General features: G+C 33.9%; 1 protein-coding gene across 13 annotated transcripts in view; it reads left to right on the top strand.

The window, feature by feature from the left end:
- LOC117168793 (DENN domain-containing protein Crag) overlaps positions 1 to 23285 on the top strand; it is a 205549-nt gene that overhangs the window by 101942 nt on the left and 80322 nt on the right. For 12 of the 13 annotated variants that reach the window (XR_004466553.1, XR_004466552.1, XR_004466555.1 and 9 more), the window contains 4 exons: positions 1124 to 1348; positions 1568 to 1663; positions 20695 to 20942; positions 21070 to 21334. Coding sequence is in view for 9 of the 13 variants with exons in the window: in XM_033354603.1 (XP_033210494.1) it covers positions 1124 to 1348; positions 1568 to 1663; positions 20695 to 20942; positions 21070 to 21334 (834 nt within the window). In the remaining 4 variants the exon portion in view is untranslated. The remainder of the gene's footprint in view (positions 1 to 1123; positions 1349 to 1567; positions 1664 to 20694; positions 20943 to 21069; positions 21335 to 23285) is intronic. The other variant, XM_033354605.1, reaches the window with a different exon arrangement.

Below are 23285 nucleotides of genomic sequence, written 5' to 3' on the forward strand. Positions count from 1 at the left end.
TTCTAAAAAAAATTAAAATTCGCAAAATTTTTAAATGTGGTAAAAGATAAGCAAAAAATGAGCAGTAAATTATGCAATCGTAAAAAATGAGAATTTTGAACTATTTAATGTGTGGTCATGCCAGCCTAACGTTTGGCCAAAGGAAACAGTGGTTTCTTTCAAAACATTAAAAAGTACAATATTTTTAATTTTTGTACAAAATTGGCACAAAATTAGCACTAAATTTTGCAATATTAAAAACTGCCAGCTTAACGTTAAGCCAGCATGGCGACAGTTTTTTCACAAAATAAAAAAGCACATTAGGTTTTAATGCGGTACAAAATCATCATTTAGTGGGCTTCTCAATCCTTTGAACTCGTCAATCACCTCATCGATTCTTGATTGAGCGCAATTATTGATTTCTTTCTTCCTTTAAGACTTGTTTCACTTAATATTTATGCTATACCGTTAACCTTTCGATACTAAAATTTCCATGGAGTAATTCAGGAGCAGAGCAACTACAGCCTTGTTTCTTTCTGAATTTATATTATAATAATTTAAAAGTCCAAATTTTTTTAACTGATTCATGCTATACAATAGCGAAAAATTACAAAAAAAAAGTAAAAATGGGTTTCGTATGGTGGGGAGGAGAGGCTTGTTTGTAGGAAAATGTTCTACAGTGTTTATGAGAGCTCCATGTTGAAGGCTTTACTCTTATTACATTAAAATGTAAGAATGAATGGGAAATTCTACGTCAGATAGGCAATATATAAATCCACTAACTTTGGTTTATCTCTTTGCTAAATGGACATTGATGCCTCAACGGAGCCACAGAAGCATCACTATACGAATAGCGACTAATAACGACGTCTCATTAAAATATTTGTTGAGAATACCACAATTACAATTATCGCATGTCGTTGTTTATCAAATAAAAAAAGGAATTGAGAGACATGTTTTTAAAAGTTATATATTTAATTGATGAAAATTGCTTGTTTTTTATCCTTTTGCCTTAAATTGCTTACTTCTAGGTTTCTTGTAAGCAATTGAAAGTGTCATATGAATTAACCAAACTTGAAGTTTAGGTAGTAAAACCATAAATTTAATTGCCTTCACTTTTCAATGTAATTCTCTTATCTCTCAGCAATATTCTACCTCGAAGTGCAACTTTTCACCAGGCGGTAGATGGAGATGTAAGTGTCGGCGGAAATTTGCAAAGAAGCGAAACAATGCCTCATTCTGTCGCTCAGCAAGGAGACCAGGAAAGAGATAGAGATCGACTGGAGATTGGTAGTTTGTGGACTCAAAACAAAGACAGTGTAACCTCTAGCTTATCTAGCTTAGGCTCAAGCTTGAAACTCAGTTTTGGGTAAGTCATACAAAAAAAAAATAAATATGTTAAAACTAGCGAATTTAAAAATAAGTTCAGGCTCATTGGTTGCTAGCTTCGGCAATACAAATTATTTTGTTAGGGTTTTGTTTAGTTTAAATATTTTCTAAGTGCTTCTAACGCAGGATTGTAATTTATGCTTCTTTATTATTTATTTTGAATTGCATGTAATTTTTTTTTCTTTGCATATGAATTAAGGAGATATTCTACCAGAGGACCAGCATTTACTAAAAATAAGGATATAATATCATCAAATCAATACATTGAATCTCTTAGTTTATCGAGTTACATCAGGTACGTATTAGATAAATTCAATGAAAAGAATAAATCTTGTCCAGTGCCTAACTCAAATGCGTTTGCGACCGACAAATGGTTTGTTTTTTAGCTATTTTTAGGAGGGGGGGGGGGGGAATTTCGAGAAACTTCTTTATTAAAATTAGAATTGCTGAATACCCTTTAAATGCAGCATAACTATATACTTATATCACTGACATAACGAACGCAAAAAATGCCACTAGAAATGTGACTTCGGATTATTAGTGTTACCAAATAGATGAATTAAATGAGCAAGTTTTAAGCAACCAATAACTTACAGCGAGAAAATTATTAAGAAGAGTACAAAGAAGGTTTCTGGGCAATTTTCGCTCAAGCGAATGGAAATACAAGAAATTATTAACGTCTCAAGTCGCTAGCGGCTCGGCGACTCCCACGCGGACTCTAGCGAGTCTCAAATTCGACTAATTAAGTAATCAGGTAATATCAAAGTTTTATGAATAAATAAATAATATCCCACAATGCAAAATAATTTATTCATTTAATATCAAGTATTTACAAAAGAATGGTTATATTTTTGAAACAAACTGTATAAAAATAAAACAAAACCTAAACATTTAATAGTTGAGATTCGCCGGATTCCTAATTTCTCGAATTTTTCAATGCGTCAAATTCGTCGCTCTAAATTCGTTACTCTAAAAAAGTCCGTAAATAAATATGCCATTAGCAGTAACAGTGATAAATTTGTCAGTGCAAATATTAATGAATAAATATGAGATATTATACTCTCAAGTTGAATCGCTGAAATTTCATGGAAAATCAGTGACAATCAGTAAGTGAACGATTTCTCACTATTTAATCAGGAAAATTTCCTTCCTTTCTTTCAAGGTGAAGAATATAAAGTCTAGAATGCAAATATTTGAGCCTGTTAAAATCTGATGTATATGTCTGAAGTTTTGTGGAAAAATTTGTAGTCCTAGAACAGAAAGAATTTCATTCAAATTTTTGGCAAATAGCTGATTACGACAAGCAGAATATTTTCTAAAGTAATATAATGAAATGCGAGAATCCATTATCTGTGCATCTTAGTTTTCAGAAACAGAGATTAATGAAGTGGAATTTTGAATTTCTCCATGAGCAAAAAAATATTCCTGTTCGATTACACGAAGAATTTACCATTCCCAAAGATCCCTGTCAATGATCAGTTTTGTACAAAATTATTATGGCTTTTTCTTTTTAATATCCGTGTACATTGAACTAATAAAAGTTAAATGTTTCCATACGTCGAAGGGCTTGCAAATGATGCGAACATGGGTTTTAGCTGCCTCTGGACAAAACCGTAATTATATCATGTTTACATTCGTAATTCTATATTATCAATGGAAATAAATGTTGAAATTTGCACGCATATCTTGTCCGCGGCCATTCACATTGTATATGTGATGGGCCATTTTGGAATGTACGCTCAGGAGAAGAAAAAAATGGAGCGAATCGAAACGTTCAAAGATAATTGAAATCTAATCCTTAGTGATCGTAATCCTCCTTTCACTATAATTATATCTGCGACAGACATTTTACAATGTTTCAAGTAGGTATCAGTCCAGTTAAAATGAAAGACGTTAAAATTTTAATGCTTATCATACCGAAAAAAGACGCGTTTTCTTGAACAATTTTTTTCATCATTCAAACTGAACCTGATGACAGGCTCAAAATAAGACTTTTGACGATGACAGCTGTTCTGGATAAAAATAATTATTTTATACTTTTCCTAAACAGGATGAAGATATTTAAACGGTTCAGTTTAAGATGTACCTTATTTTTATAAAATCCACTTATAAGCGGGTGAAAGAGCAAATAAACACGCTCCTGATTGACTTGCGAATTCCTGACTGGAAGAGTTATATAGGTCACAAGTATGGCTACACACAGCATGTGCCGTTGCGTGCGCAAACACTCGAAAAGTGAGGATCAAGAAGTCCGCGGGAACGGGACCGCTATAGTAACTGAAGAGCAACGAGATTGACAGTCGGCGCCAAGCACTAGAAGGAAGACCTTGGAGCTGCAAGCGATTTATCCAAATATCTATTAGAGGTGCGTCAATTTTCTTCGCACAATCTTTGATCGTATGGGCAACCCGTTTTCATTTGAGAACTCATGCAATGAGATTGAGCAAAATTTTGGGCTAATTCGACCTCTTATCGACATTCGGAGATCTTAATAAAGAGAATTAGGAATTAGCATCTTAGGAATTTACAAAATTCCCAAAATCGGGCTATGAATTCTCCAATTTAAGACTGAAAAGAGCAAAAAGGAATAAATTGATGTAAAAGAGTGAAATAAATAGGCACCTATGCATAAAGCCCAAGCTTGTTTTCCAATTAAAATAAGGTATTAAGAAAGTGATACAAAATTTTGAAAAGAAAATATTGCACTGAAAGTTGCACAGAATGATGTTCCACTTCTAAAACCTTCGTAATTTAGGAGCCTTAGTTTTTCTTATAAGGGGGAAAGTATTTCGAAATTGGCCCGCGATCGACAGATTCTACTTGGTTAATCGATCACCCAATCATCTTAATACTTGTGAGTAAATACCGCAATTCCAAAACCTCGTGCCTCTTTTTTATAGGAGGAGGCCTCGAAACAGCTCTATAAATATTTTTAAATTAATAAGGGTAAGAATAAGGCTACAAAATAATAAGCAATTTGTCCCTGTATCCAGACGTCATGATAAATATATTTTAATTGAAGACATTAATACAAGTTCTTTAGATTGCATTGCATAACCAGTCGTGCCGGGTACATTATGAACCCTTTGTATTTGACCACAAAGAGGTCATAAATATATAATGATAATATAATTTCATTTAATTAATACTATTACTGAATAGAAGCAAACGATTAACCTTCTTAAATGAAAACGCATTAGCCAGGCTAATCGTTCTATATATATATACGCGTGTGAAATCCACTTGCTTACTGAATAGAAATGATCAACTCTTCACACGGAAATGAAATAATATCGCTGAAATAAAACCAAATAAAATTTAAAAGCTACTCCTCGAATTAAATATGAGTAAAAGCCTTTAATACCCTTTAATAATTAAATTAAATTTTAATCTGTAATGGGCTGCTCGTTCGGTGAAAAGCTGAAACGTCTAATAAATGCAAATAGAGTTTATCTCAGGCGCATTTGGAACCGCTAAACTTCCAGGGACGGCACCATCGCAGAGGCGTGTTTACTTATATTGCTTCACACGTCTGTCGGTCTTTTCTGGCCGCCATATTTAGTTAACTTCCTTATTTACCTGAAAAATTAGCATGCAAGCTTAGGCTAAATGGGAAGCATGTTATAAGGTTCGCAGATAGTACAATTAAAAGTACAGCAATCTTTTTTACTGAAATCGATAATTTGTAATATTATAACATTGATAATTTGAGTTTGTAAAAGGAAAGAAGTATTAACCCAAATAGAACACAAACATAGGATTTGTTAGAGTGACTAATGTTTCTTGGAAAATATACATTCATCGGTTTAGCGCATCCCAGAGGATGCTTAACCCATTGAAAAATAGTTACCCTTCTTTATCGGGAATAAAAAAATGAAAATTAAGCACCAAAACTAAAACTTACTCGAGGAGTCCGGAAGATATCCCCGAAAATTCTCTCCAGATCCATGGTGGTGAATTGGGCTTCCATTATAATGTATACCGGAACGCCGACTCTAGTTAACGCTTCGAGCGATCAGACCAGAATGCCTTCCGGAATCCTCGAGCAGGCTAAGTGACCGGACAGGTAGGTGACTGCGCACGCGCGGGAGATCGGAAATAACCAATCTGCCACACATTTACCCTTCTAACCTTCGACTTTTAACGGCAAACTGAATTATGCGTAGAAAAGAAATTTATCCAGCGGGATCACGGACTAAAATAATATAATGTCCATTTTCCGGATTTAGTTTTAAAATTCTAGACATTAGAGAATTTTCTTTTCGTTGAACCCTAACAAAGGGGAGCTGCCGTGCGAAGTAGATATCCGGAATTTATGGCAGAGCCAACCCTGAACAGAAATAAGTTTTCTGGTGCCAGATAAAATAATCTAAAAAATTCTATGATCCCTTTTTGTCGAGCATCTCTCCTGAACCACGGTACAATTTAAAGGTTCTTTCTTATATTTTTGGGATTCCGTCCTGATGGATCGAAAAGATAAAGTGGCGTTAATATTTTTTCCACGTTACAAATCTTCGAGAAATTAATTCTAAACTTTAAAAGATCAAGAATTTTTTTTTTCCTTCGCAAACAAAATTCTGTTTGGAAAATGACAGATATTAAAACAACTGAAAACAATCCTCGAAGAAAAATTTTAAAAAATGATTAAAATATCTAAATCTGTTGTAGAAAATGAGCAAGATATACTCGACGAACTAACGAACGAATCAGATTTAAAAGATTCACAAATCAGTAGTGATCATGGATCAAACCAAGATCAAATTGATAATTTTGCTCGATCGAAAATCAATATTGCAAATACTATGACTGATATTTCTCAAGATGTAGAAAATTTAAGCGAAAAAAACAGCTATACAGAATTATCTAGTTCCTAAATTTTCAGGTAATAATCGCGAGCCTACTATGCTGTTTTCAAGGGCATGTGATGCTTAGAAAATTGTCGATTTTGCCAGTGTTAGGCTCCCCCGGCCTTTTTTTCTAGAATAATAAATATTTTGTCTTAAAAATTTGGAAAATGATAGCGAACATGCTAACGAACGTCCCAACATACTTTTTTTGTAGGTTAATTCAAAAAAGTTTTAATTTAGCAAAATGTGATTAATTTGCATAGCGGTTAGGAATTAGAATCGATTTTTTCAGTGCTAGGTTCCCCCGGCTTTTTTTCCTAGGATAAGGAATATTTTGCCTTCAAAATCTGGGAAATGATAGCGAACATGCTTACGGACGTCCTCGGCACTTTTTTAAGGTTCTCTCGGAACTAACCTTATTTGCAGGAAATCAAAAAATTTTTATTTAGCACAATAAAATTTTTTTTGTTATCTCTCAAAAAAGAGTCCGGGGACGTCAGTTATGATATTTTATAAAAATTTTTATTTAGCACAATAAAATTTTTTTTGTTATCTCTCAAAAAAGAGTCCGGGGACGTCAGTTATGATATTTTATAACATCTTCGAATTCAGTTTTTAGAAATTTTCATTTTTGTGGGAAACAAGCCGGGGGAACTGTGCCCGATTAACCACACGACGAAGTAGCACATGCCCTTAAACTATTTTGTGCAATGTATAATATCAATCGATGTCAGAAAAAATGATTTTCCATTTGTAATTCAATTCTGTTTAGAAGGGCTGGCCATAAAATGGTGTAATGCAGTCCCCGAGAATCTTAGCGATCATCTTTTAGACCAAAGTTCATAAAAAAATTGTGGAACGATGATATTATAATTAAAATGGGAAAAGATTTACAGTATGGGTATTATATACTCGGAAAACGTTTAAGATCGGAATCTGCGTTTACAATGATAAACAACGCGAGAGATTTAATTCCACCGCCCTCTGAAAGGAACATGATAAAAAGATTAGCTAGACATTTTGACGAGGAAGTCAGGGTCGCGTTCATAATCAGAAATATAAAAACTAGCGAGGAATTTGTTGCATTTCTAGAATCACTGGACCAAGCAGAGTTGTCCACCAGAAAATCAGTAGTAAAATAACTATGAGTACTATAGGCGAGACTCCAAATTTTAAAATCATGAAAATGTATACCAAAATAATTACTTAGAAATCGCGATTATAATGGTTGAGATCGACTACCGATGATAGAATTTTAAATATGTATGATAAATCGTATCAATAAAAAAAACTATACATGATTGTGTATTAAGAGAAAGTAGCTACTAAGTTTTTAATGTAAAAAGGGAGATATATCGGTATAAGAAAAAAAAAACTAAAAAAAAATAAGAAAAGAAAAGAAATAACAAAAATTAGAGAATTGGAAATTATAAGTAAGAAAAGTAAAAAGAATAAGAAGTGGAGAAAAGAAAAGCTCCACCTTTGTCTTATAAAAAAGAGAAAAAACAGCACAGAAGATGAAATAGTTAAATATAAGAGAATTAATTTAGTTATAAAGAAAACATGTACATAGAGAAAGAAAACAAGATAAACTTTAATAAAAACTGAAATTGTCAACGATATTGTACTAGAATTAGTACGAAAATACGCAGTCTGAACTTGACTTTTGATCTAACAGGATCGAATTAAAGTAATATGAAATAAAAATAGTAGTATCCAGTATAGATAAAAAAAGAAATTTGAGTTACAGAAGCAATGAAATACCCAAAACAAGTAAAGCACAGTCTTTCTTTAAGCGTCACCGTTCAAAGTTCATTTGCATATATTTGCCTTTTCTTAAATAATCTTACGCGAATGAAAATTCAAAGAAACGCACATCAAAAACAACGAAAGAACCGCGCGATTAAAAATAAACGAATGGTTTTAAAACATTTTTGTATCCATTCGCTTAGGGGGGCACAGCTAACCCGTAATTATCCAAAAAATTTGTAACTAACCATTTTCTTATTCGTTGCATAAATTTAGGGGAGCAATAGAGCCCAGAGCATTAACAGTAGTTTATAATTTGTTACATACTCGCTCAGACATAATCAATTTTAATACTTATACATCGAGTTTTGAAAATTTTTGTCATAATATTATGTATGCAGAAGCAAAACTAATAATTTTCATTTTTTTATTAAAAGAATTAATTTTTCACAAATTTAAAACATTTCTTCGTTTAGGGGGCCACTGAAACGGTTCAGTATAAGATATACCTTATGTTTATACAATTCACTTAGGAGCGGCTGAAAGAAAATAAACACGCTTCTGACTTACTTGCGAATTACTGAGTGGAAGATTTATATAGATCACAAGTACCGATATGCGAAACAGGTTCCATTGCGTGCGCGACCACTCGAAAAGTAAGGATTAAGAAGTTCGCGGGAACGGGTGCGCTATGATAATCAAAGACAGGGATATAAAAGATTGCTTTTCAAATCCTAAAAGGAAATCAGGGTAAAATTTATTTTTAAAACTAAAAACTTTTAGAGCTTTCCTTGTCCTCTAGACCTGCCACGGTTCTGCTGAGTTAAAGTTAAGTTGGAAAGAAATTCTCTCATTCTTGCGCAATCCGTTTTTATTCAGGAACCCAAGCATGCCGACTCTTATCACTCTAATTTAGAGACAATATTAATTGGGAACCACAGGTTGTGGAAAAAGCTTCTTTCTTTCTAGCCGAGAATAACAGAGTATTGCGTTTCAGGTTTATCTTCCTCCCAGAATTGGTACCCATATGTATACTCGGTACCGTCTTCATGACTAGGATATAGTAAACTGCCAAAGAATCCAAATTCGTATGAGAAAAATCCATGAGAGGAGAATTTGACACATTCACGTTCATTTTTCAAAAGTAAAATTCGTTTAACATTAAGAGAAAATCGTCCTTATATTCAGGCGTCATGAAAAATTTAATTTAATGAATCACAATTATCTAAGTATTTTATATCTCTAAGAATAGAATAATGTTACAACATGAAAGCAAACAATCGTATTGTATCCAACTTCCAACTTTCAATTCTGCGAATTGTCAGAGATTATATGCTTCTGTTAGATTTGTCTCAAAAATAGAACCATTCTATTGTACTTAATATTGAATAAATAAATTATTTTATGTTATGGAATATTATTTATTCATACATAATACTTTGATATTACCTGGTTACTTAATTAGTTTTTGTTTTTGGTGCCAGTGAACGCTATTATGAATCGGATCTGAGACACTCGCTACAGTCCGCGTGCGAATCGCCTAGCTTCTAGCGTGTTGAGGCGTTAGTAATTTCTTGAATATCAATTCGCTTGGGCTAAAATTTTCCAGAAAACTCCTTTGTACTGTTGTTTACAATTTTCTCGTTGAAAGTTTTTTGTTGCTCAAAATGCGTTTAATAAATGAAAAGCTAAAAGTTATATAAGTCCGATAAGCGCCACGCATCAGAAAAAATTAATGTTAGGAGCAATTCACTTTGCGCGCAACCCAATGTTTAGAAATTCCAATTCCATGATTTCCATTGTAGTTGAGTGTATTTTAATCAAATTTGACTCTCATAGCCGTAAAGGTTTATCCCAAATAAAGTACTAGCACTGAAGAGCAACTGTTAATTTTATTGTACTTTATTGAATGCAATCACCGCATGTTTAAACAATTATTTAACAATCGTGCACATGCGTTTCATAGCGAAAATAAGTACACGTCCTGCAATGCGCCTAATGGGTGACGGAGTCGTTATAATTGCGCGACGTAATGATCCGTGACGTGACAGAGTATTCGTACGAATGCTACGTAAGAAGACGACGGAAGTCGGTACCTTGAAACAGGAGATGACGTTGTTACCAATGAATCAACTAATCATTCAAATCAGCTCCATGATCATAAACAATTAGAATAGGAGGAATCACATTTTAGCATTTATGCTAGGTGCATAAAGAATTAACAGCCATTTTTCTACGTTTTTGAATTCCCTTTGCTTTATCAGTCGAAGGACATTTCGAGCTACATTCCCAATAAATTTGATTGAAAAATCCTAAAACCTGACCGACTGAGCACGAGTTAAAGTGAAAAACGAATTAAAATATATTTTTTAGAAAAGTCAGTTTTTTGGCTTTAATAAGAAAACTAAAAAAGATGAAACTTTTTTCCAATGAGGAAAAAGATGCACAATTAAATTTTACATCTAGATATAGCATTTAAAAAGTAAACTTGGAAAATTTTTTAAAGCCTGCATGGGTCTTCCCACTTCTGTCGAAATAATCATAAGTGCCCTCATTCGATTCGACAGCCCGATTTTGTAGTTGTAACCAATTTGTTGGATTATTAGAGGAGTTCTCTTTTTAGAGTCAGTTCCTTTGATCAGTACTGAGCTACATTCTTCAATGTTTTTAGGCAGATTGTCTTTCTGAATAGCTTGTTGTTTACAAATGTATGTTTACTTTCAAGTCTCAAGGTTCATACTTCAATAAATGGTCGGAACATTAATATTAGTTGCAAGTAATGTTTTGAATATTGTTATTTTGGTTGCAATTGAACGGCAAATGTTAATTGCAGAGACATATAGTCACAAATTATTGTTTCAAGATACACTACTCTAGATTCATGAGCAGAGAGCGTATGAGCCCAGTCTGAAGTTACGTGCCGATCCTAGGCTCGACTTCCTCTTTGCAGAGAACCCCAGCATGTCGGGCATGTACGATCACGAACGATTCCTCGCGCCCCATTCTCTACCTAACCCCAATTTTTTTTCATTTGATGCGTGGCTTATTTGGTTGTTAATATATGCTTCACTGCAGTTCAATGTTTTAGATTGTTTTATAAATGCTGTATGCACATAATAATTGATAATATTATTGATGAAGTTGCTTTGTGTTCAAATAGTGAATTCTTTAAGAAAGGTGTTAAGGAGTGAAAAGATTCCTATGAACCTCTGTTTGAGAGCTAGGAATTAATTTTCCATCCCTTGTAATGCTGTAATTAGTCATGCAAGAAATAAGAAATTACGGCGTCATTTAAATATATTCAATAAATGAGAGTATCGTCATGTAAGTTTAAAGTCGCCTAAAATGAAATATGCAGATTTTCAAAATAGCAGAAAAGAAAAAGATTTATCTCGAGAATTATGGGACGAAAATGTTGGAATTCCTGAGGTTAAAATATTTTTCAACAAAACCGAAGATCAAAATAAATTTAAAAACTCAAACGCGTTCTCAAAGAATGAAATTTATGAACATATATGCTACCTAAATTGTATGATCAGACCTTAAATGCAATGCGCGATAAAATTGGAAATAATATTTAAGTATTGATTGATGAAACTACTGATGTCTGTGGTAGAAAAGTAGCAAATGTAATTGATATTATGGCCTGATAAAATTCAACATAATCCAGTTATGTTATTTGTCCCGAATGCAGTACCTTATATGGTTAAAGCTACTGGAGAATTAAAAAAAATGTTGCCGAAAATGCTGTATATTACGTTTCTGCGAGTTGGATCAAAAATTCTTGTTGCCACCAGAGCCTGTTATAACACGATGGGAAACGTGGCTAAGTAAGTTGAGTATTAGGCAAAAAATTGTCAAAGAATTAGTTATGTTGTTTAGAGTTTGAACACAAAAGAAAAAAACATGTATAGGAAAAGCTCAAACAGTTGTACGTATATAACAATTGCTAGCAGACTTATAGTAGAGTGTTGATGAACTGAATTGCAACTTTCTAGAAAGCTGTATTTCTTTATATAAAATTTAATTTTATTGAAGCAATTAAAAAACTGGTAGAAAACATTTGAATTTTACAAATTCATGTTGAATTTTCTATATGACCCCGTTAATCACGAACTATGGCTCTGAGTCGGTCGAAAAACGCGTCGCATGCTGCTCTACTTTTCGGTTTGGGGTATTTTGCATGCCAAGGTCAACATTAAAAAATTCCAGAGTGTTGATGTGCTTAGAAAGCCCTTCTTTGTGAACATATAAGATCCCGCATGAGTAGATTCGAACAGCGTGCACCTCGTTTGTCGACCGACTCAGAACCATAGTTCGTGCTCAAGGTGGTTATATGGAAAATTTGACATAAATTTGTAAGATTTAAATATTTTCCACCATTTTTTAAAATTGGTTCAATAAAATTAAATTTTATATAATAAAATACAGCGTTCTAAAAATATGCAGTTCAATTAGGCCACCCTGTATATACAAAATAATTTTGAATGTTTAATTGAGTACATTAATAAATTAGAAAAGAATATACTGTAGCTTCAGGAATGTTTAAGTTATGTCAACACAAAAGGACGAATTATCCAAACAAAGTGGACCAGCATCAAAAGTAGCCGAAAAAATTCAATGATGTTCTCGTGAAAAACAATGATTTAAAAGTACTGCAGTTGATTGCTGAAAATTTGGATTCTCAAAATATTAAAGGTTGTCTCTACTCGTAAAGTGAAATTGAGAAAATTTAAACTGCCCCCATCACGTCGATGATGATGACCACGTGTTATTTTTCGCTCTATTTTATTTTCCTTATATTCAGTGCTATCCGCTTATGACAGTCACTGCAATTAAAATGTTCGCGTGCGCTCTTCCACCACTTCCCCCATACGGCAGTTCTGCGCAACGCGGGAGCCGAACCTAGGTTCGGTGCACAACTTCAGATTGGGCTCGTATGCTCTCTGCTTATGAATAGCAAATTTTTATATTTTCTAACAGATTAAAGCAAAGAGGGTCTGAGAAAATAAGAAATCTACCTTAAAATTTCTAGTTTCTAACGATTTTTCCCTCTTTTAAATTTCTTGAAACTCTTTCAAACTCTTTCATATCCTTATGAATTCTTTAAACTTCCTTCATTTCTTCTTAATTCCTCCAAATTCTCAGATATATCTAGATTCACCTAAATTCTCTGAATTGCCTGAATTCCTTGAATTCATTGAATTTCCAGAATATTGAGAACTCCCTGATGAATTCTAAGTACTTACAGAAGAGTCATAATTCAGATTAATAATTAGAACAATTGAAGGAATTTAAAAAATGTTATAAATTCAGGAAATGCAAAGAATTTAGAAAAATTAAAAAAAATCAGTGCATTTATAGAATACGTGGAATTTAAAATATTCAGAGAATTCAGAGAAATCTGAATTATTCTAAGATACCAGAGAATTCAAAGAATACAAGGAGTTTTTTAATAATTTTTTTTAAAGGGGATCTTTTTTAAATTACAATAGGAGCATTTTGTGGTGGTTTCCAAATTTTGTCGTTGGATTATCGGACGCTGAATAGGATTTTGAATTTGATTTTAATCTAATTTGAATATCATAAATGTCGAATTTAGGGATTTCAAAGACCTTGGGGAATTCAAGGAATTTTACGAATTTAGAATATTCAAGGATTTTAGGGAATTCAGAGGAAACAAGTCTTTTAGAGAATTCAAAAATTTCAGAGACTTAGGGGAGTTCAGGGGATCTTTCGAATTTTCATTCTTTTTTTAACATAAAACTCAATTTTTAAAAAAGAGATGCATTTGTTTTATTTTATACATGAAAGCTACAAATTTGATATTGTACCATTTTTACACAATTCCAATACAAAATTTTAAATTCTAAACCCTTCGAATTTGAAAAATGTCCATTTTTTATTTTAAAAATTGATTAATCTTTAGAAATGAATGATTATTTGATATATGGTAATAATAAATAATAATAAAATAATATTAATTTATCATATATTTTAATATCAAAAACTTTGAATTGACATGGATTCAATTATTTATAGTTTTTGACTTAGAGTTGTTTTATTTCAAATTATTATTCAAGCAATTGTGGATATTTCAGCTTAAAATGAAATATTTAATTATTATTTGGTTTTAATTAGTTTTTCAACTATAACATATAATTATTTTCAAACGGGACTTCCGTTTCCTGTAGCGATAGTAGAGTGACATTGTTTCTGTTGTGTTGTTGTTTTTTTAGCTATTAAGAACGGGGAAGAGAAGTGAGCGTAGTAAAATTTTGGTGAGTGAGGAAGGTAGTTGTGTTAGCGTGAGTGCGAGTGAAGGGTTTTAATGAAAGAGTGAGTGGGGTGGTAAAAATCAAAGATAAAGGCTGATTTTGAGGTTAGATTGGACTTAGCGTTTGCGCAAAATTTAGGTGAGGAGAAAGTGACGTGTTGCGAGTATTGCTCAGTAGATAAAGTAGTGTAGAGGAGCATGCCAGTAACAAGGAGCTCAGACAGAGGGCGGCAGAGAAACGACGCAAATGAGAATAACGGGTCGAGTGGGGACGTACGGAAAGTTCAAATGAGTGTGGACAAGGCGGGAATGGAGGCAAGCTGCGAAAGTAGTGATGACGAGCGGTACAATACGCCGGTTAGGGGTGAGGCAATCGCAGCTGGACCGGGGAGGGAGAACAGGCGAGGTAAACTTACAAACTAGGAAAAGCGAAACAGAGCTGCACAGCGCTAGCATAGCGTAGGAGCAATCCGATTCCTTGAGGATTGATGAAAATGGACGAGTGCGAGAAGTAGCGAGGGAATTGTTAGTGGGGTGAGGGAATCAGCAGAGGAAAAAAGGAAAAGGGAAGCAGTGAACGAAGACTTAGAGTAAGGTGAGAATTCTAAGAAAAAAATAGGCGAAAAAGAGAAAGTCTGGGGAGATTAAGGACATATTGTGTAGTAAACTGACACAGATTGAAAGACAAATAGAAGAAGAGCAAAGGTCAAAGAGGAAAAAGAATGTAATGATCAAGAGGCTGAAAGTGAATCGGGGAAGAAAAAGTTGTAGAAGGGAAGAACCGAGAGAATAGAAGAAGGTCTGACCTGCCAGGAAAGGAGAATAAAATGGTTGATTGAGCTTAGGGCATGGGCGGAAAGCAGGAAAGGTAGCAAGGTAATAATAGGGAGAGATACATAGAGGAAAAGGGAGCGAAACATAGGCGGATGAAAAAGACTGGAAGGGGATGAAAAGAATGTTACCGAAAGGTTATGTGTGGACGATGCAAGAAACAAGAAAGGAACACGTTAAAGGGAGAGGGATGGGAAGAATGGTCTCAGGGGTGAGAAAAGAATTGGCTGTAGAAGGTAGTGGTTAGGAACGAAAAGGATGGAACAATTGTAAGAAGGATTATAGTTGGAAAAGTCAAAGTAGCGTTGGTTTGTGTATATAGAAGAATAGAGGAAGAGAAAGGCTGGAGAGTAATTCAGAAGTGGTTGGAGGAAAAGAAGGAAGAGTTGCTTTTGATAGGAGTTAATTTAGATGCCTGTACTGGCGAACAAGGGGGAGGGATGTGGGATGCAGAAAAAGAGGCCTATGTAAGGAGTTCCAAACATAGGGAGACAGGCAGGAAGAGGAGGAGGTTACTAGACATAATAGAAGAAGCAGGATGGTTCATATGTAATGGAAATATGAAAGGAGATGAGGAAGGAGAGATCATATTTGTAGGGAAGGGAGAGACAGTAATAGACTGCATCCTTGCGGAAGAAAGAATAAGGAATATGATAGGATATGATAAGATGTTCGGTTTTTTGATCAGTGCAGTAAATATATGAAGATGTTTGTTTTTCGATCTGCTGATCTTCATATAATATAGTAGGATGTTTGAAAGTGAGTAATGAGATAGGGTTTGAGCACTTCCTGGTAATAGCTACACTGAAAGGTGGTGGCCATAAGTGAGGAAGTTGGAGAAAGGAAAAAAGGAGAGTAAGGTACAAGAAAATGGGAGTCTGGGGGCGGATAAACTGAAAGAGTTTAAAGAAAAAATGTAAAAGGAGTAGATTAGGTATGAAGAAGAGGAGGGAGTGGACTCATTAATTGAAAGATGGAAAGGGTCGATTGAGAAGGTAACGGATGAGATAGATACAAAAAAAGAAAGAGAAGAGTAATAGAGAGGGGGTGGAACGAGGAATGCAAGGAGACTTGCGAGAAAATGAAACAGTGTGTAAGAAAATGGAGGATAGGGGAAATGGAGAATATGGAGTAGAACCGGAAAAAAAGAGAACACGTTTTACATTTGCTGCCCTTTTATTCATATTGCTCATGCTTATTTGTCCCTCTAATGTCACTATTAAGGGTAAGTGATCCGAATCAATATAATCACCTATCTCTAGTTTCTTAACCTTCTCTCTTACCTCATTATCCACCAGCAGATAATCAATTACCGTTCCCCTTTCATCTGCTGAGCATGTATATTCACCTTTCTCATCTCCTATATTTCCGTTTAAGATATACCATTCCAACTCCTCCAAGCTCATCAAATCTTGTTTCCATCCCCATTTAGTAACTTATCTTTGAATTTTCTTCCTCTCTCCTCTCACCATTCCCTGCCTCCTCTGTCACCTGTTCTCGAATTGAAATGCCCAGCTATTATTAGCCTACTCTCTTCTTTATTTTCTTTAATCATTTCTTTCATCTCCTCTGCTTTCTTCTGCATATCACCGTTCACGTAAATCCCCACTACCTTCCACTTTTCTCCTCCCATCATTACCTCTTCTACTATTAATCCTTCTTTTTGTTCGTTCCTGTCTTTCTTATCTTTCCCTGTTATACATTCATTTCTTACTCCCAACACCATTCTTCCCATTTCTCTGCCCTGTTTATTCTTCTTCTTTGCATTTTGCACTTGCCATTTGTAACCTCTTTGTAACCTTCCCCTTACTCTTTCCCATCCCTTTTCATCTAGCCACGTCTCCATCGTTATGACTACATCCCATTGTGTCAAATGTCTCATAAACTCCCTATCATTTCTCTCCAATCCTGCTATATTCCAGTAACAAATCTTCCATTCTTCCCTACTTTCGTTTCTCATATTTTTTTCCTTCCTACTATTTCTTATTTTCCAATCTCCTGTTCCTTCCTCTCCTAGTTTCCCTGCACCTCATTTCTTACGATCTGTTCCCTTTCTTCATCCCAATTCCACCACACTCCGTCTATCTGTATTCTCCCATACTTAACCCATGTTCTCTGTCTCTTTTTTCTTTTTTCTTCCGCTATTTTCCTCAATTTATATTTCATCTTCCTTTCTACCCATGTCAAATCATCTTCTATTATCTCTGAACTTCCATATAATAACCTTTTCTTTGTCACCGTCTACCTCTTATGTTCCCATTTCTTTAATTTCACCAGTACCATTATCTCCCCTCTTCGCACTTCCCTTCCTACATTTCGAATTTTCTCTATCTCTACCTTAGCATCAATTCTTTTTAGTACTTCGTCCACCCCTTCCTTCACCTCTTTCCGCTCTAATCTTTTACCGTTTATCACTATGTTTAATTTTCTTTTTTCCCTCTCCTGCCTTTCTATTCTTTGTTCTATTTTTCTCAGCTCTTTTAGGAAGACCGCCAATGGCGGGGGTTCGCATGGATGTTTCACGCGTGTAAATTCTACCGGGGCCCCGTCGAGGAACCAGTTTTGTTGCCCTCAGGGATCAACGCATAAAATTTCAAAGTTCAAATGGTGAATGTTTTTTTGACGCCACAAATTTTAAGGTTTTATGAGGTCAGGCTTGCAAACTATGAATTTTTGACCAAAATTCGACGACACTTTTTTGAAATTCGAACTCCGAAAATATTGATGTTCCATAGGGATTACCGCAGGGGACCCTGCTCGGTTGCTCTCACGGATCAACAATTTTTAAGTACAAAGTGTGAGTTTTTCTTGACTCTACAAATTTTAATGTTTCATGAGTTCAGACTTACAAACAATGAACTTCTGAAAAAAATTCGATGACACGTTGTAAAATAGTATTAAAGTAGTTTGCAAGGGAAAAATGAAATATTACGCCAAGAAAATTTGTAATCGATTTAAATTATTCAATTAAAAATTATTTTAATTATATTCCTGTTAAAAGTTCGTGTATTTTATATTTGCTTAACGTCGCATAATAATAAATACCACTGCTAGCACTGGCAAAAATAAACCAAGAGGGCCGCATGATGGCAACTATGAGGGATCCATGAGGGAAGCCCATGTTGGATCACTATGGATTAGCATGTCTTTATCATGAGAGGCCTCGCCTGGATTGTCCTCATTGATTGCCTGGATTACCCTCATGGAATCGTTAAAGCTTTAGGGCAATCCATGCGGGCCCCTCAATTTTTCCACGCGGGAAGTAAGTAAACCGTGTAATATATTTATATCGAAAATATTATTTTATAATTATTAGTTTTGTTTTTTTATAGTTTCGAAGAATAAAAATAATTCCAAAGAGTTTTATATATTTTAATCTAAATATTATTATCTCTTATACTTACATGTTTTAAACTTTACATAGTAAAATAAACCAATTGAACCAAACAGGAGAATTCTAGATCAATTAAAAAAATCTATGCCTCCTTCATCACATTGTCACTCGACACCTGTCACGGCTTTTTTATAAGTGGAATGGAAGCTTCTAATGTGTCCCCTAAGGGATTAAATTTTTCTTGCACCTTCTCTATTTCTCCACACACTCCCCACACACTTACTTGTTGGTCTGCTTGTGATTGTTTAATTTTAAATTTCAATAAGCAGTTTTGAGTATATTAAAAACAGATTTATAAAAAAAATGTTAATCAATTTATAATTTTGAAGCAATAACAAAAGTGGATAAAAATGACAAATTTTAGTTAAACAGCAGCTTTTCGCCGAGCCTGAAGAATTTATGGCAACTAAGAACTCAAAGTGTCTTATTGGTAAAGGCTTAGGACTTCCAGATGCAGGCTCGGCCATACAGCCCCTGCTATACCTACAGGCCCACACGTGTAACACAGTGGTCGGCACGCTGTTTACCAGGGGAGCTTACTCTGCCCTGGCTGCCCTACGACCTACCCTCACGGAAGCACCTCCGAGCTCGGCCAGACCATCCCTTTCTTAGTGTTCCTTTGTTGGAAAATGGGGGAAAATTGAGAATGAAAAATTCTTAATTTTGCAATCGGTGATTTGAAAGTAATATATTTGAAATTTACGTATTTTCTGATCCCATAATCAAATGATTTGTCTAAAGATTGAAAACATGATGAGTGTTTAGTAATGATTAATTAAAACAATGGATGAGATGTTAAAAATGACATACTTCAGACCACAGGATTAAGGTGTTGATAGAATCCTTTATTCAAATTATTAGACGTTTCGAAAACTATACGTTTTCCTTATCAGGATAGAGTCGTGTATATAAGAGTTCCTTATATCATTTCGAGTATTGATTATTTATCCTTAATTCTTCTATTCTCAATTGTTCTATGAAAAAAGTTATACAAAATTAATATAATAAAAGAAATTTTTCTTTTTTTCCTTTGAAATGCGGTAAAAAAGAGAGAGAGATATGTTTTCTATTAAAAGTGAGGTTAGGAATTTAAAAAAAAAAATCTTCTAAATTGCTAACCTCACTTTTAATAGAAAACATATATCTCTCTTTTTTACCGCATTTCAAAGGAAAAAAAGAAAAATTTCTTTTATTATATTAATTTTGTATAACTTTTTTCATAGAACAATAGAGAAAAGGAGAATTAAGGATAAATAATCAATACTCGAAATAATATAAGGAACTCTTATATACACGACTCTATCCTGATAAGGAAAACGTATATTTTTCGAAACGTCGAATAATTTGAATAAAGGATTCTATCAAAACCTTAATCCTAATGTCTGAAGTATGTCATTTGTAACATCTCATCCATTGTTTTAATTAATAATTATTACAACACTCAGACAAATAACATCGCTTTCCAACATCTTTTATATCTTGAGTGTTTAGTAATAAATTTAATATTGAGCTGAAGTTTTTGGATACTAAAAACCTTCAAAAGGTTCAATTTTTATGGGCAAGCAATATATAATTGGATTTGGAAATATTCGTAGATGCTGATTATGCTATTTTATAAAGCTGTATAAAGAGGTCTGCATCATCTAGTGTGCCACGGCATATGCCCGGCACACGTGAGGTATATTTCCAGAAAATTAGAAACAATTAAGTGCATCGAGATTTAACTCGGTAAAGGTGTCCAGATTCACGCTACTCTTTTGAGAATAAACACGGTTGTGGCACAGTCGGCTTCACAGTCTGAGCCCATAATTAAAACGTACATAAAACCATTTTAATTTGTCTAAACCTTTGATTTTTCCAGGTAAATCATAAATCCAAGTCGTAAATCTGTTGAAATTTTGATAAAATCTAATGTTTCTTTCTCTTGTCTAGGTACATTATATATTTAAACCAATAAATATTATTCAAATAATTTTGATATTATTAAAAACAAACTATTTTTATTGTATCAGTAATTAAAATATTAATAACTGTCTAGAAAATACATCAATTTCGCAGTTTACCCGGAAAATTTAAATGTTAAACTTTAAAATTTAAACGTTAAACGAGCTTTCGAAGATGCTTTTGTCTACTTAGATGTGATTATTAAGTAATGTAAAATTTATTTGGTAAATCCTGAAGAATTTCTTGTCCCTTAAATCTTATTCTTGAAAATCTGTTTATTTCAGTCCCTCGAGTTTGACCGGAAAGAAGTCGAATGAATTAATTCAGGGCGGCTTAAACAGTCTAAAATCAGCTGCAACAACAGTCGTAAAAAAATTTGATGAAATAAAAGAAGCTATTTCGGCGACTAGTACTCCTGTTAAACTTAAGGAACGTGATCAAAGGTTAGGCTATGGAATTTCTCATGAATCCTTAGACTCCCTTACAGACGGATCGCAGCAAGATCGCAACGAAATATTTATGAAAATTCCAGGTACGTTTCAAAAGTTATCATGTAAGACGTTTCGTTATTCTATTAGTTGAATACATTTAAATTAGTTAAATTCTCTAAAAAGCATTTCTGTTACATTTTAAACAATATTTTTCATGCATTTTAATAGGCATAGCTGATGTAACTATGGAATTAGGTTCACTTTATGAATTAGCGGAATGCTTATACCCAAAAGGAACCAGAGAACAGGAGGATCGTCTTGCTGTTGAACTTGTTCTTTCAAGTGCTAGTAGATGCCATAATTGTTCTGCTATACTATATGATGAGGAAATAATGGCTGGATGGCAGCCGGAAGATTCCAATTTAAATACAATCTGTCAGTTTTGCGATAAAGCGACTGTACCACTGCTCACTGTAACAATATTGGATTACAGGTAATTATTGATGTAATTGGTCTTTAAACCCTCCCTTCGTTAGATCCAAGTATCCAAATAGACATAAAAAAGATAAATTTTGTAATTTCGATTAATTTTTCAGACTAGTTAATTTAAGGAGAAATTTGTCACATGTAAAAAGAATTTGTATTTCAAACCGTTTCCAGCAGTACATACTAGGAAGTATTTGCACAAAAAAATATTTTTATGGGCTTCTTGTTATTTTTGGCAAACAGCCAGAATTCTGTATACATTTTATCAGGAACGCTAGCGCTCCCAATTTTATAGCACCTTTTCACTTGGTCTTCGAGATGGACGGTCTTCATTTAAACACGTCGAATTAGTTTCATAACCCTTATTTGAGGTTCAAAACAAATAACAACCGAAGATGTAATATTATACAACATTCAAGGGAATTGAAACAAACATTACCTATTTTAAGACTTTAAGAAAATATTTCAAAATAATGAAAAACGAAGAAAAAATAAGAACCGAACATAAAGGCTCTTTTCAATTGGATGACGTTGAGTTTTCATTCCAAATATTTCACTGCTAATATAACAGTTTATTACAAAATAATCATATATTCAATTTGTGTAATCGCTAGAAAAAAATCGGGAAAGAAAAAAATCCTGGCACAATATTTTCACTTCAGTCCCTTATAATCTGTGTAAAATATAAGCAGATGAATCAATATCCTAAAATAAGTTAAAAAAATTTGAGTTTGGCAAACGTTGCTAATATTATTTTTTTCTTAATCAGCTTAGTATGTCCAATTTTTAAAATTGTTCGTATATTTTATTATTTTTTCCCTTTTTATATACTTTATCCTATTTTAAGATCGCTGCTGCCCCACACGTTCGGCGAACTACACTCCAAGAAATCGCAGAATAGTTTGGCGCTTCGTTCGCCCCACAGTGGGACAGCAGCACTCACATGAAATATATTTTTTATAATCCTCTGAAAAATAAAATATTTTTAAAAAGTTTGCAAAATATTCGAAACCATTTTAGAGCGCGTAGAAACTTTCGCGAATTCAAAATTTACATTTAATAAGCATATAGCTTCCCTGTAAGCTCCCCTGTCACTAGGTGGCGAGACGAGCACGCTACAGTTATCGCTGAAAACTTCGATCTATCTCTATCTTCATCTAACTAGAATCTATCTCCATTTCAACTGTTGTGAAATGTGAGAATGCTTATGAAAAGAGCCCTTTTCGTGATTGTAATGTCACGGGACTCCAAAAAAGAGTCAATTCGTGGGTTTTCATTCACTTGTTATGTGAGTTAATTCGACAAATTTTAATTTGGCTAAATTTGATTAATTTTTGTGGCCCTTCAGGAGTGATTATCGATTTTATCAGTGCTAGATTGCCCCAGCCTTTTTCCTAGTATAATGAATATTTTATTTTTTAAACCTGGGAAATGATAGCGAACATGCTAACGGACGTTCCCGCATACTTTTTTGTGGATTAGTTTAAAAAAATGAATTTTGATGAATTTGATGAGTGTGTATTTTGAAGTTATGTGTATTACAATTATCTTCCATCATTCAGTAGAATAAAGTACGTTTAGGTACTGTATTTTGGTAGGAACTTCACTGAAAATTATTTCATCTTTTTTCTGTACCTCAACATTTTTTGAACGTTCGAACTTTTTTTATACATAAAATATCGGTCTCAAACTTTGAGAAATGCAAGAGCCGAAAGGAAACTACGTTTAAGTACAAAGCTTAATAATAAAAGATGTAAAAAAATATATCTCAACACTCAATTCCAACGGCATCAGCCGGTAACGTTGTACACGAAAATGCGAACTATCTAGAGTCTCGTCTAGTGGTCGCCAGGTTTCGTATATATTTAAAAATTTGTCATAAGGACAACCGCAGGATTTCGCCGGGAGCGGGTGCTAATCTGAAAAATTGCACCCGCTTCCAGCGAAATCGCGGTAAA

Source organism: Belonocnema kinseyi, chromosome 3, assembly GCF_010883055.1.
Source record: "Belonocnema kinseyi isolate 2016_QV_RU_SX_M_011 chromosome 3, B_treatae_v1, whole genome shotgun sequence".
NCBI lineage: Eukaryota > Metazoa > Arthropoda > Insecta > Hymenoptera > Cynipidae > Belonocnema > Belonocnema kinseyi.